Source organism: Acromyrmex echinatior, chromosome 1, assembly GCF_024713525.1.
Source record: "Acromyrmex echinatior isolate Ae372 chromosome 1, ASM2471352v2, whole genome shotgun sequence".
NCBI classification, from domain to species: Eukaryota; Metazoa; Arthropoda; class Insecta; order Hymenoptera; family Formicidae; genus Acromyrmex; species Acromyrmex echinatior.
In genome coordinates, this window is record NC_141852.1 from 1691818 (window position 1) to 1706158 (window position 14341).

At 33.3% G+C, this 14341-nt stretch overlaps 1 protein-coding gene across 29 annotated transcripts in view; it reads left to right on the forward strand.

The window, feature by feature from the left end:
• Nucleotides 1-14341, forward strand: part of pHCl-1 (pH-sensitive chloride channel 1) — a 673866-nt gene that overhangs the window by 479524 nt on the left and 180001 nt on the right. For all 29 annotated transcript variants that reach the window (XM_087405588.1, XM_087405385.1, XM_087405990.1 and 26 more), the window contains one exon: nt 12587-12801. In XM_087405588.1, coding sequence (XP_087261714.1) covers nt 12587-12801 — 215 coding nt within the window. The remainder of the gene's footprint in view (nt 1-12586; nt 12802-14341) is intronic.

Consider the following 14341-nt stretch of genomic DNA (forward strand, 5'->3'; position numbering starts at 1 on the left):
TATACCCAGCTGATCTTACCAAATACAGAGCATGAGTTTGGCGCCATATTTGGCTTTACCGTCGATGTTGATAGTTCGCTTAGCCTGCACCATGATTTTCTGCGCTTCGGATTATCGTATATTCCATTTTTCATCACCCGTCACGAAACGATGCAAAAACTTTTTCTTTTGTGTCTTTGAAGCAACAATTCGTAGGTTATTTTGCGTCTTTTGACGTCCCTCGGCTTCAACTCGTATAGCACCCAATATTTCCTTGCTTTTGAATTATTACAATGGCCTTCAAATGTCTGAAAATAGTTGATCGATCAATATTTAATGGTTCTGCAAGTTCTTCTTGCGTTTGATTCGGGTCTTGATTCAGTAAAGCTTCCACTTCCTTATCTTCAAATTTTTTCAGCTGGCCTGAACATTCCTTGTCTTCCGTGTCAAAATCACTTTTTTTATAGTATCGGAACCAGTACTCACGTGTTGAAATCGATGGAATATAATTACCATAAACTTCCGACAGTATTCGTTGACTTTCAGTAGCACTTTCCTTCAAATGGAAGCAAAAAAGCAAAGCTTCCCACAAATTGTGTTTTGTTGAACAAAATTCGACATATTCAACGCTCAAAAAAACAATATTGTTTACACTTCGGCAAAATGACACATGCTGAAAACTAAAGCCACATGATGGTGCTTTGAACATGAAGGTAGCAACAATATGATCCGATGCGATAGTACTAATTACGCTATCTCTTGAAAATCCTTTAAAATTAATGCACACTCCCAATAATTATATAAAATTTTATATAATGCTGTAATTCTTATATATATTACAATTGCACTCACAAACGTGATATAATTTCGTCGCCTGTTCACGATCCTGAATCTCTAAAATTTTAAACACGTTTTATCAGTCATATGAGCGCGAGCGTAGCATGGTGGATAGCGCGCAAGTCTACCGTGTTAGGGGACTCGTTCGATCCTCAGCAGATCTAAGAAATTTTCACGCGCACGAAGCTCCTCTGCGGTGGTCAAATACTGGCAAACCACTAAGAGTATGTATTACCAAGAAAAATCTTTCAAACTGCCGTTCAGAACCGGCGTCAAATTGTAAGTCCCGTATGTCTGTGTAACCTTGAACTTTGCATGCGCACCATGAACATATGTACGACAGATAGCCCTGTTTAGGTAAAGAAAGCATTGCACGCTATAAAACCGGGAATAAATAAATACCCAAACAACACACAAAGTGTTGACATTGGACGTCCAAATCTGGTTTTTATTTAGTCCGAACGTCCATGAACTTACTATAGTATGAATGTTTTAAAAATGTACGTTATTCAACGTATAAAATATGTTCACATTTAGATATTTAAAAAATGTTTATCTCATGCAAAAAATTTTTAAATCTGCTCACAACTTTCGCTGATTTGACAAATGAAAATTTTTTAAGTTCTCACGAGGAGTTTTACTTTTGTTAGTATGTACAGACGTATTTTGAACTCATGGACGTCCTTGGACTGTGTTGAAAATTTTCAATGACAAAAAAATCTACCCAAATAACCAAACGTGCGATATCCCACGATACCCTCACAAAAGAACGCTATCATACTATTACTGTACTGCTACGAGATAGTGGTGTACGATGTAACTATATGATAGCAGCATAAAAAGTGTTCATAATATTATAGTATAGCATATCAACATGTACACCTGTACTGCATACTATTTAAGTACATCATGATACATAACCCGTATCAATACGGCGTACTATTATTGATAGGAAAGTGATTGTGGAGATCTCTAGTCGAAGACAATATACGTGATAACTAGTACTATAAAAATACAGCGAAAATAGTCATTATAACATTAAGATTAAATATTAGATAGTAATTAACTGAATATTCAGTTGAACTGTACAAATTTCTATTAGGACCATATTGAATAGATGTATCATAACTATACATCCATGATTATTATAGGTGTTCGTGAATCATAGAAGTGTAGCGGTTTCCATATGATTTCAGAAGTCAAAGCATAGTGGATGGCGATATGCAACCGGATGGTAACCGTTTCGAAACACTATAAAATTAGTTCCCGAATTCAGGGAAAAACATTTTTTTTAAATCATAATTTTATGATGTGTATTCAGGAATAAGATATTAATCAATAATAATACTCATATAAGAATCATTTTGTCTTGATTGTGGTCTAAAATTTGTTTAATATATTAATTCAGTTTTAATCCATTGCGTCCTGAAATGAACGTTTTTAAGAAATCCAAAATAGTAACACTGGATGTTTTTAAAATATTTATAAAATATCCATGGATCTAATCTGGATGTTTTCAATATGTTCAAAACATCCAATATGTACGTTTTAAATATAATTTTAAAACATTATGATGTCTGGATAGATTATCAGTCATATACTCTCAACATAGATCTAGCGTGATACCTAATGTGCTGTCTAACATAATCGCCAATGATTTATTCTTGATCGAAGAAAAATTGCGTTCGATTAGAACTGAATGCCGAGCTCACTCAGAGAGAGCGCGAGAGATACCATGGGAATGAGAGATAACTTTGGTAGAGTTTGGTAGTTTCAGCTGTGATCTTAAATAAAATATAGTAAGTTTATTTTTTACATTATTGTTAATTCATTGTGTTGGCGCGGTTAATTCATTGTCTTGTCAGTGTTAGTGTAGCTCAGCAGGCTGATACCAGCCCATTGGCTTTACGACGTGATTGCGGCGTGATAGCGACGTGTCGTGTCGCTAATGGGACCCACCGAAGGGGAGGGCATGCGCGTGACTATGCTGCCTGCGTGTAACCGCGCTTCTCACAGTTGGTTTTCTGGAAGATTCCGTGTGCGACCTCCTCGCGAATAACACGTGCACGACTGGTGCACAAGTTTTATTACTTAACTTTATATTTTATCATTATAAAAGACGCGAGTGTAATTCAAGTATAATAAAAGAGGTCTTACATCAAGGCAGAGTGTATTTCATTTTTATCACACTCTGCCAATATCGACACGGACAAGCCACAAGGCAGGAGACACAGATTTCAGACAAGGAGAAAATAGCGCTCCACATAGCGCAACGGGGACACAATGGTCCTCTCCCTAACATATTGTGTAATTCGTTTTTAATTTATTTAAGCCATTTATAATTTAAATTTATTTTGTTTCATTTTGTCTAACATTGAGAATGACCCAAGTAGGATCGAAACGCCATTGCAATTATATTTTTGTTTCAATTATATTTTATTATTTATATTACATTGTTTTGTCTTATGGCTCATAACTCTTTTCTATATAATTTATTAATTTTTTATTTAAAATATAGTTTATTCTTCCTAGATAAGATCGAATATAAATATATCGTGATACAATATAAAATTCGTACTTGAATTAAAGTTTTTCATAACATTACAATCCGAAGCGCCAATACGGTCTAAGTATTAAGATGTTGAACTAATATATATATTATTCAAACGAATGAATTAATTTCAGAAATAATAATTACGTGTCGATATGGTTGTCGATATTAACGCAATTAATCTGAAATGTAATAATTCCCCCAAAATTCCCCAAATTAATCTTAAAAAACTGTAATAAACTTATTGCGAAAAAATATTGCCTCGGCCGGGAGTCGAACCCGGATCTCTTGCATTCCGTGCGAGCGTCCTGAGCCTTTAGACTACCGAGACCTTAACAATAATTTTTCGCAATAACCGATATGTATCGAGAGTAACGCATTATTTCAGCGCGCGTTTATAAACAATAAGATAGGAAACAAGACCGTTTATATTAAATAACATTACAATCCGAAGCGCCACTACGGTCTAAGTATTAAGATGTTGAACTAATATATATATTCAAACGAATGAATTAATTTCAGAAATAATAATTACGTGTCGATATGGTTATCGACATTAACGCAATTAATCTGAAATGTAATAATCCCCCCAAAATTGATTAATTGCGTTAATGTCGACAACCATATCGACACGTAATTATTATTTCTGAAATTAATTCATTCGTTTGAATAATATATATATTAGTTCAACATCTTAATACTTAGACCGTAGTGGCGCTTCGGATTGTAATGTTATTTAATATAAACGGTCTTGTTTCCTATCTTAAAGTTTTTCAATTAGCGATTCTTCGAAGAATCTATCAATTTGGAGCAAATCCGCATTCATTTAATGACTTTAAATAAGGAGAGAGCAACCGTTAGGCCTCGTAATTTTCTCGATACTTTCTGGAAATCAACAGTTTTAACTTATAAAGAGATATCCAACAATAGATCAACAACAACATTGTTTTTATTGCGAAGACGGATTGAATAAGAAACTGTTAGAAATGTTTAAATAATCGTATGATTGTACATATACTCAAAAATAATATCTGAGACCGAACGATTTAATAAAATTTCATTTTTATTAATTACAGTGATTAAGACATTGTGAGAGGCACCATTCACAATAATAATATTAACAAGGGAAATAGATAAAAGTCAATTTTTGCTTCCAACCGGGAAGTGAAATATGTATATATTTTTTATAGTTTTTGGGTTGTAGAATCACATAGAACAATCAGTTTCCTATAAATATGAAGCGAACATATATAAGAATGTGAATGAAATGAGTAAGTGAGTATAACATTTTAACCATAAAAATGAGACATATAATGATTGTTTTTAATATTTTAACTTTCAAAAATCAAATATATGACATTTTGTTATGATTGAATTGAAATAAGGACAATTACATTTACGTCAACCTTGACTTGACGATGCTATCCAAGGTCAAATCAATAAAACCAAATACATTTTATTAAATCACTTTTATCTAATTGTAAGACATTTTTCTCAAAAATGCATACTTTTCAAGATATTAGGCTGTTTCCTGATTTTTGATATATTTTTAAATGCTCTTACTTGACTTTTAAGACCCATTAGGAACGGCTTTACAGGTGTTCACTTGGTAAGCTCCTCTAATATCGCTTCAATTTTGATCACAATCGATGAAGATCAGAGCGTATAAGCCTCTCCTTAGTTTAGGACAAGCCCTCTGTATCATTCGTCTTGAGAAGTGAATGTCCACAATTCCATCCATCATTTGAACGTCCCGATGGTCTCATGGAGTTCGGTCTGCCAGTTTTAGCTATTTTGCCTAATCTGTTTGTTTCCATTCTTTCCACGTGTAGATTCCATTGTTGTTCACGTGTCCTTCTAATCTCCTAGCTAGCATATAGCTGTTTAGTGCTTTCTTTATCAAAAGATTCGATGTTGTATTTCTCTATGTATCTGATTGGTTTCCTTTTAAATCTTGAAGTCTTAATTCTTAACTTACTTAAAACAAAGTTGTGATCGCTTCCTATGTTTGCTGATGTTAATGCTCTAGTATCCAGGATCAGTGAGAGGTGTACGCTCCGATTGATTAGTATCTTATCTTGCGGAGGTATACTTTCAATGAATTAGTTTCAATGGAGTAGTTGTTCATAGAAGGTGTATTTTTCTGTCTTGGTTTTGTTCATATACCAAAAATTTGGGGCGTATCATATGCATTCTGTCCTTTATTCTCAGTATATACAGTATGCGTTCATTCACGTATTGTGCTCTCTCATGTTTCTGTTTACCACTGTATATTAGTATGTAGTTGTTGTATTTGGAAGATCCACACCCCTTTTTATTCGTCCGATATTGCACATATGTTGATATTGTGTCTATTAAGTTCCATCAGTATCTCCTGATTCTTTTTATTCCACGATTTTATGTTCCAGCACGCACTAAGTCCTCTTTCTATAGTCATTTTCTTCTTCTTGCCGAGTTATTTCTAAAGATCTGTATCTGAGACATTTCTGATGTTTATTTAAGTATGTTTGGCGTTTTATCTTAGACAGAGTTATTAGCCGTGTCTATGAACCTTCCTCCTTTTTCCGAGCTTGGGACCAGCGATACGGTGTTGTCTCCACACGTATAGGCGGAGTTATAATCTAATCTTCTAGATTACATCATACATATAATGTAAATATAATACAATAAATAAATTTTAATAATATTATCTACTATATATGATAGAATAATAGTATATATATCAAAACATAATCTTTTTTAATTTTATTTTGCATTAAGAAGCTAGAATCAGAAGTTTCAGAATCATGGCGTATACGCGCTATTTCAGTAGCGAATAATGGCGTCCAGTACTTTGACAGTTTTTAAGGGCACTAGATTAGAGGTTAAAGTATAATTAGTAAGAAGTAAAATCCGATTATGTAAAATGTACAACATACATATGATGAGAACACCAATGATCGGTCAAAGTTAGATGTTCCGCGAATAATACAATATTCCTGATTTATAAATTTTAAGATAAAATCGCGAGCCGAAACGTTCAATCATTCACATATATATGAATAATTTATCTCAGATGTGACTGTATGCCGAAACGTTCGAACTTTTAAACACAAACAATCTGAGACACTAATAATCCAGACAGCACAATAATACGTTTTAAAAATATCTTAAAAAAATATATATATATATACAGGGTCCGGCAAAATGATCTCCCACATTTTAATCAGTGGCGGTGCAAAATGTGGGAGACCATTTTGCCGGACCCTGTATATATATATATCCCCCCAGTTCGAAGGAATGAGTAATGAATTATTCCAGTCACATTCCATCAAACTGTTATTAAAATTTTTCGTGGATGAAGTGATGGCCTTGAAGTATGAGTACAAGCCTCATTCCTATCAAGCCACCCAGCACACCTTTTTCTATTGTCGTAAAGAACCCATTTTTCATCACAAGTAATAATCCGATCGAAAAATGGCTCTCGATGAAATCGGGTTAGTAATGATGAGCATACGTTCAATCGATCCAGCTTATTTCGCTCGGTTAATTCGTGCGGTACCCATTTATCCATTTTTTTCACCTTGCCAATTTCAGGTGTCGCAATATCATTGTATAGTCAACTTTCATTCTGGTAGCAAGTTCCCTTGTAGATACAGTTGGATTCGTTTCCATCAATGTTTTCAGAGCATCATTTTCACAGGCGTTTGGATCTTCCACGCGGTTCATTTTGTAAGGAAAAATCATCAGACCGAAATTTTTCAAACCAATGCTCTTTTCGATTAACAGTATTCTCCCTAAATGCCTGGTTTATATTGCGTGCAGTTTTTGCAACATTATTACCAAGTTCATACTCATATAAAAAAATTACATGAATATCGGTTGAATTCATATCCTTACGAAATTCAAAACAAATAACAAAATGGAACACTTTTGAGAAAATCTTCTTTGTTGAAATGTGACTCTGGCAATGGACAATACGACTATAAACGAGGTTATGCTAAAAACAAAAGCATAACGAAAACAGGGAGACAAACGTTCATATGTAAAGAAAATCCGACATTTCATATGCACCTAATATATATATATTGAACATATATATTGGACGTTTTGGACATATTAAAAACATCCAGATTAGATCTAGAATATTTTAAAGACTTTAAGTGTTACCATTTTGGTAACACTTCTTAAAAACGTCCATGTTAGGTCGCAATGGACTAAAACTGGACTAAATTGTTTATGTATTATAAACTAATTTTGTGCGAGAGCGAACCAGAGCGAGAGCGCTGATCGTGAAATTTTTAAAGTGATGCGGCGTTTGTCTTACTGTCTTTCTCGCTAGTTTAAATCCGGCTCGAAGGACCAGAAAATGTGCGAGAATGCACCGCGCGGAAAGATTCGAGTGAGAGAACGGCACAAGGTTGATATGATGCACGACAGTAAAGAGAACTCCGTTTCTTTCAATTGAACAAAAGAATTTTCTTTAATATAATCAGTTACAGAGTCAAAGAATATAATTAATTAAAAATTAGATTAACAAAATATCAAATGCGGTCACCTTTTCCAAAATTGTATTTGGAATCGCGGTGATGGAAAATCTCGGCGATTTTCTCGGAAAGAGTCTTATCGCGATTTCACTAAGCGGTTAGCGCGGCGATTTAACGAAGCGGTATAGTAGCGAGACTATGATTCTAAGAACTCGAAGAACTTTTAGAAATAAGAACTCTAAGAAGTCTAAGAATTCTAAGCGGTGTAGACGGTTTAAGCGGTGTAAACTATGTAAGCAATCTGCGCAATCTGCTCAATCTGCCCTGAGGACCGGCGAGATCGAAGCATTTATTGTTTCCGGTCCGGGCTTTCTTCTTGGGAGAAATCCAATTAAATTTTGCCACAATCGTAATTATCACGTGGCATTGGTTGTACAAAATTGATTGGCGCTTTCGATTCTTTTCTAGCGACGTTCAACGTAACAGTCATGCGCGACAGAAAATCCGTACGCGGGATTGGTGACAGCGCGTGACGTATTCGTCGGAGCGCGGCGCTCGCGTGCGCGAATCGAATTGTTCTAGAACTTTCGATGTTGCCGATGCCTGTTTGCGTGTACCGAATTGTTTTGAAAAGGCTAAAGAACAATGAATCCCTGACTTTGACGAGGCTTAATGTCAGGCTCGAGATGAAATCACGAGCTCGCCTTGTGCGTGCGTTCAATAACAATTACTGTCGGTCGACCGAAGGAATTCTTACCTTTTTTTTGAATTACCGATCTCGAACAAATTTGTTTAATATATTAAACAAATTTTAGACCACAATCAAGACCAAATGATTCTTATATGAGTATTATTATTGATTAATATCTTATTCCAGAATACACATTATAAAATTATAATAAATAAAAGAAAACGTTTTTCCCTGAATTCGGGAAACTAATTTTATAATGCTTCGAAATGGTCACCCATTCAGTTGCATACCGCCATTCACTATGCTTTGACTTCGTATGGAAACCGTTGCACTTCGATAATTCACGAATACCTATACAATCATGAATGTATAGTTATGATACATCTGTTCAATATGGTTCTGATTGAAATTTGTGCAGTTCAACTGAACATCCAGTCAGTTACTGTCTAATATTTAATCTTTATGTTATAACGATTATTTTTAGAAAATCATATACCGTATCAGTTTCACAGTACCAATTATCATGTACATCGTCTTCGACTAGATATCTCCACAGTCTCTCTCCTGTCGATAATAGTACATCGTATTGATACGGTGCGGGTTATGTATCATGATGTATCAATATGCAGTATAGATTCTTTTTGTCATTGAAAATTTCCAACACAGCACTGATGTCCTAGAGACATCTATGGGACGTTCAAAAAGCGTCCGTACATACTAACAAAAGTGAAACTCCTCGTGCGATCTTAAAAAAATTTTTACTTGTCAAGTCAGCGAAAGCAACACGTCGTAAACAGATTTAGAAAATTTTTTGCATGAGATGAACATTTTTAAATGTTCAAATGTGAACATACTTTGTACATCGAATAACGTATGTTTTTAAAACTTTGTACTAAATCCGTAGACGTTCGGATAAACTATTAGGTGTTGGAATTAATTCGTAGCGTTTTACAAGTGATGGGAAGTACTTTCATTAATGTATTTTTTAATGCTCATGTGAAATAAATAACATTCTTTCATTAAAAAACGCTACGAATTAATTCCAACACCTAATAAATAAAAATCAGATTTGGACATCCAATGACTTTGTGTGCTGTCTGGATAATACTTCCCTAAATTAAATAAGAAACTTTTATTGCGAAAAATATTACAGTATAATTAGTGTTAGTTTAAAAAATATAAATATAAAGTTTTAAAGAATATATTATACATAAAGGTTAATGAGAAATCAGAATAATAAAAAAGGAGTGTTACGTCCAAGCCCCGAAATTTCAAGCTAATACGGAAGCCCACAACAATTGGAAGTCCAAGGGATATCCTTAGATATTCTCATTCGATATGCATGGATATCTCAAGGATGTACCAAAATTGTCCCGATGACATCCGGTAGACGTAGTTTACATACGTACAAAACATCGCCGTTTACGTCCAATGAACGTTCGTAATACATTCATAGTACATCCTAGTACACCTAGTACATTATGAGAACGTCTTTAATACATTTATATAAATAACATTTTTTACTAAAAGTTCTAAATTGCGACCTTATTACATCCTATCTAATGTAGCGACCAATATATGAACAACAAAGATATTAAATAAGTGATAAGTTAAATTATTTAATAATCAAGAGAATAATACACCCGAAGAGCATACTCTCCCCCGTAACTATAAACTTAACTTATTTTTCAATATCTCCCTTCGTGTGGAAAATTGGAATCTTTTGTGTTGCACTTTGCATGAGAATTTATAAATCCAACGCGTCGAATAGAAGCCTAATTTCAAATCAGTTTTTTCAAATATGATGACTAAGATATTAAATATACGTTTATTATGTATAGGATCTTTTTTGTTAATATCACAAGTTTTATTTTTTGTCTGACACTTTTTTTGTACAATAAATATTTTAGAGAATATTAATGAAAAATGAGTTCTTACATAATTCAAAAATGGCAGCCTAAATATGTTCGATCGTCAAAAAATTCTTTCAGTATTTAACGATAAAACATATTGCAAAATTAGTTTCAAAGTTTCGAAGAATACGAGAAAGAATTAACATAAAAGTTTATCAAAATTATTAAATTGCTCAAATAATATTATTACTATTATTGCGTTTCAAAAAGATTTCGAAACGCGCGGTTTACAAAATCAGATATGTGTCAGATATGTAAATTTACACAAAAATATTTAAGCATATCTACTTTTACCTAATACAAGATTTCTCTTATTTAGTTAGATTTATTCTCATCCGTTCAAATTCATATCACAATTGTTTAGAATGAAATTTAGATTTTAGACATACACAGTGCGACAAATATGTTCTCGGATAGGGCCTGAAAATCATAATTGAAACAACAATATGCATATTTTTTGGTTTTATTCAAAATATTCTCCTCTGGCTTCAATACACTTGTTACAGCGATTCAATAGTGATTCAAATGCATGTTCTAGCTCAGTTTGCGAAATTGCCTCTAGTGTCCGTGTAGAAGCTGATTGGATGGTCGGAATGTCATCGAAAAAGCGTCCTTTCAATTTAAATTTTAATTTTGGGAATAATGAGAAGTCGCAGGAGGTCAAATCAGGTGAATACAGTGGATGGTTTAACACAGAGACACGATTTCGAGCCAAACATTGACGGACAATCAATGAAGTGTGACTCGGTGCATTATCATGCAACAAAGACCAATTTTCTGGATCACGATATTCGGGGCGAATACGATGAATTCTGCCCATCATTCGCTTTAAAAAAACTTCGAGAGAATATGCACCAGTAATTGTTTGGCCAGTTGGAACAAACTCTTTGTGGATAATACCTTTGCTATCAAAGAATGTGATGAGCATTGTCTTGATTTTTGATGGAACTTTTCGTACTTTTTTTGTTTGTGGTGAATTTTTTGACTTCCATTTCGCACTTTGACGCTTAGTTTCTGGATCATATTGAAAGCATCATGTTTCATCACCCGTAACAATTGATTTTAGGAAGTTTGAATTATTTTCTGCGGCTGCAACGATGTCTCTGGAATAATTGATTCTCGCTGATTTTTTTATCGCTTCTTAATGTATGTGGAACAAACTTCGCACAAATCTTCGTTTTACCCAAATCTTCATGTAATATGGTTCGAATCGTTTCTCTACTGATATTTAAAGCCTCCTCCATCATTTTTAGTGATGCATTGCAATTGTTTGCAACAAAATCACGTACTTTTTCGATCATTTCGGGTGTTCGAACTAAAATTGGCCGTCCTGATTTTTTATCATCTTCAAGAGTCTCTCTGCCTTCCAAAAAACGCTTATGCCTCTCAAAAACAGCTGTACGACCTAGACATTGACTGCCGTAAACTTGTTGCATCGATCGGAATGTTTCTGATGCACTTTTATCAAGTTTTGCGTTAAATTTAATCACTGCTCTTTGTTCCATGTTAAAATTTCTACCTCGACCAAAATCTTGTTTAACATGAACTGTCATATCTTCGTTATATGTCAACCAAAATGAATGAAACTTTGACAGATGATAACAAAATGTTCAACCTTTAAAATGCATGTTTGAACACACAGATGTCGTCACTGGTTGCTGAAATGTGGTTCGTATCCGGGAACATATTTGTCGCACTGTGTATCTACATAAAAAAGTTGCATTTTCCTAAAAAATAAAATTCTTGTTTTATTACAATTTAAGAAAAAAGTTTAAAGCAAAAAAGTGTCTATAAAAAAGTATTTCTATCAATATATATTATTATATTAAGAGTATTATTTTCAAATTAATCAAATAAATAATGTTTGAAATATTGGAGCCACCGTTTCTAAAAATAATGTTTTGAGAGAAGTGCATTCAATGTCTTAAGAGATAAAAATTTTGCAATATTTATGATTTACTTACTATTTATCTGTACCAATTTCAATTTTATAATTTTAGTAAAAAAAATCAAATAATAAAAAACAGTTTTTAATGTTCTTTAAAAACGTTTTTTAAAGTTTTTTAATTTCTTAAATGTTTTGCACTTTAATCACAATAGGTATACAGTTTATTTTGATATAAAAAATTCCTGCTTTCAATTATTTTAGGTGTAACAACAATGCTCAACTTTTTCACCACGTCAAATGGCTTCCGGGGAACGCTGCCTGTTGTTTCAAACTTGACTGCCATGAACGTATGGGACGGGGTATGCATGTGTTTCATCTACGCGAGTCTTCTCGAGTTCGTCTGCGTAAATTATGTCGGTCGCAAACGGCCGATGCACAACGTTGTTTATCGTCCGGGCGAGAATCCCGTTACCCAGGTACTTTGCTGATTGATGTATTTTGAATCATTTTATTCGTTACATATGTATGACGCATAAGTTGCATTTTTATATCATAGATATTCAGATGCGATACGAATTTGAATGAAGTTATATACTGTCTTTTTCGCTGTAATTAACGCAAAATGATATAACTTGACATAAATTATTATAAATCATTTTTAGACAAATATATTTGGGATCGATTTAAAAGTCAATTATCGATTATAATAAAATGATCCGTAACCTGCCTCTCTCTCCTTCCCTCCCTCCTCCCTCCCTCTCTCCGTCCCGCCTCCTCATATCTCCCTCCCCATCTCTTCCCCTCTCCCCCATCATCTCCCTCCTACTCCCTTTTTCCTTCCATCCCTTCTCCTCTCCCTCTCTCTCCCCCTCCTCCCTCCCCAAAGAGAGGGGGAGGTGTAAATCTTTCAGATTATTATTATATATTCATCTAAAATTATATATGCGCACACATATACATATTACATACAGTGCAAATTAATTATATTTATGGTACATATATATATATATCAGATATAGATATATCAGAACATTAAAATATTTTAAATCGATCCTTATAATGAACAATTAATTTTTTTTACTAGATAAACAAATTAAATTGTATTTTACAAAAAAATTATTAATCTTCCTTTGCTAGTATTAACAAGTGAATGAAAATATTAATCATTTTTTTCAGAATATAAATGCATTCGTGCAAATAAATTAATTTAGAAAGACATTAGCTAATGTCTATAAGTTATAGATTGCGCCACAAACTTTTATATAAAACATAATGCATAGGCATAAGAAAATCAACCAATCAAAGTTTTTCTTTTTCGTGAAATGGGAGGAAAGAAAAAAGTCTGATTGGTTGATTCTCTTATGTGTATTATGCGTTATGCAAAAGTGCGTTATGCGGCTTTATGATTTTGTGATAAGAAAATAGATGAGTATCACGCAATAATATTACTGATGTTAGATAAGATTAATCAATATTGACAATATGATCTTGATGAAAGGGACAATCTTTTCTTCAAATGAGAAGAGAACAAGCTCTATAAATTTCATTTAAAGTTCTAATATAAATTCCACAAGACTTTATATTAAATTTAAAACTAGAGTTTTGCGCAATCATCTCTCTATTTTCATCGAAGATATAATTCGCAAGAAGATTGCGATGAGAAAATGATGATTTCATATCTCGAAAATAGAATGAGATATATGCCAGGTTAACATACATATTAGATATTGGAATCTTATTCATCATATGACTGATTTTTAATATTGTCTTATTCATCGCAAATGCATAAAAATTACGATCACAGATTATATTTATATGAACACAATAAAAAATACTGTAAATTCTGTAAATTCCCAAATTCATCATGCTTAAAATTATTATCGAATCAATGATTATTATCAAATTATTTATACAAAAATCATTCATTCATGCCATGGTGCATTCTAAGTTCATCAGAAATAGATTTTTCGTGAAGTTCGATTGTTTATTGCGCTGTTTGTTCTTTTATTGCGTTCT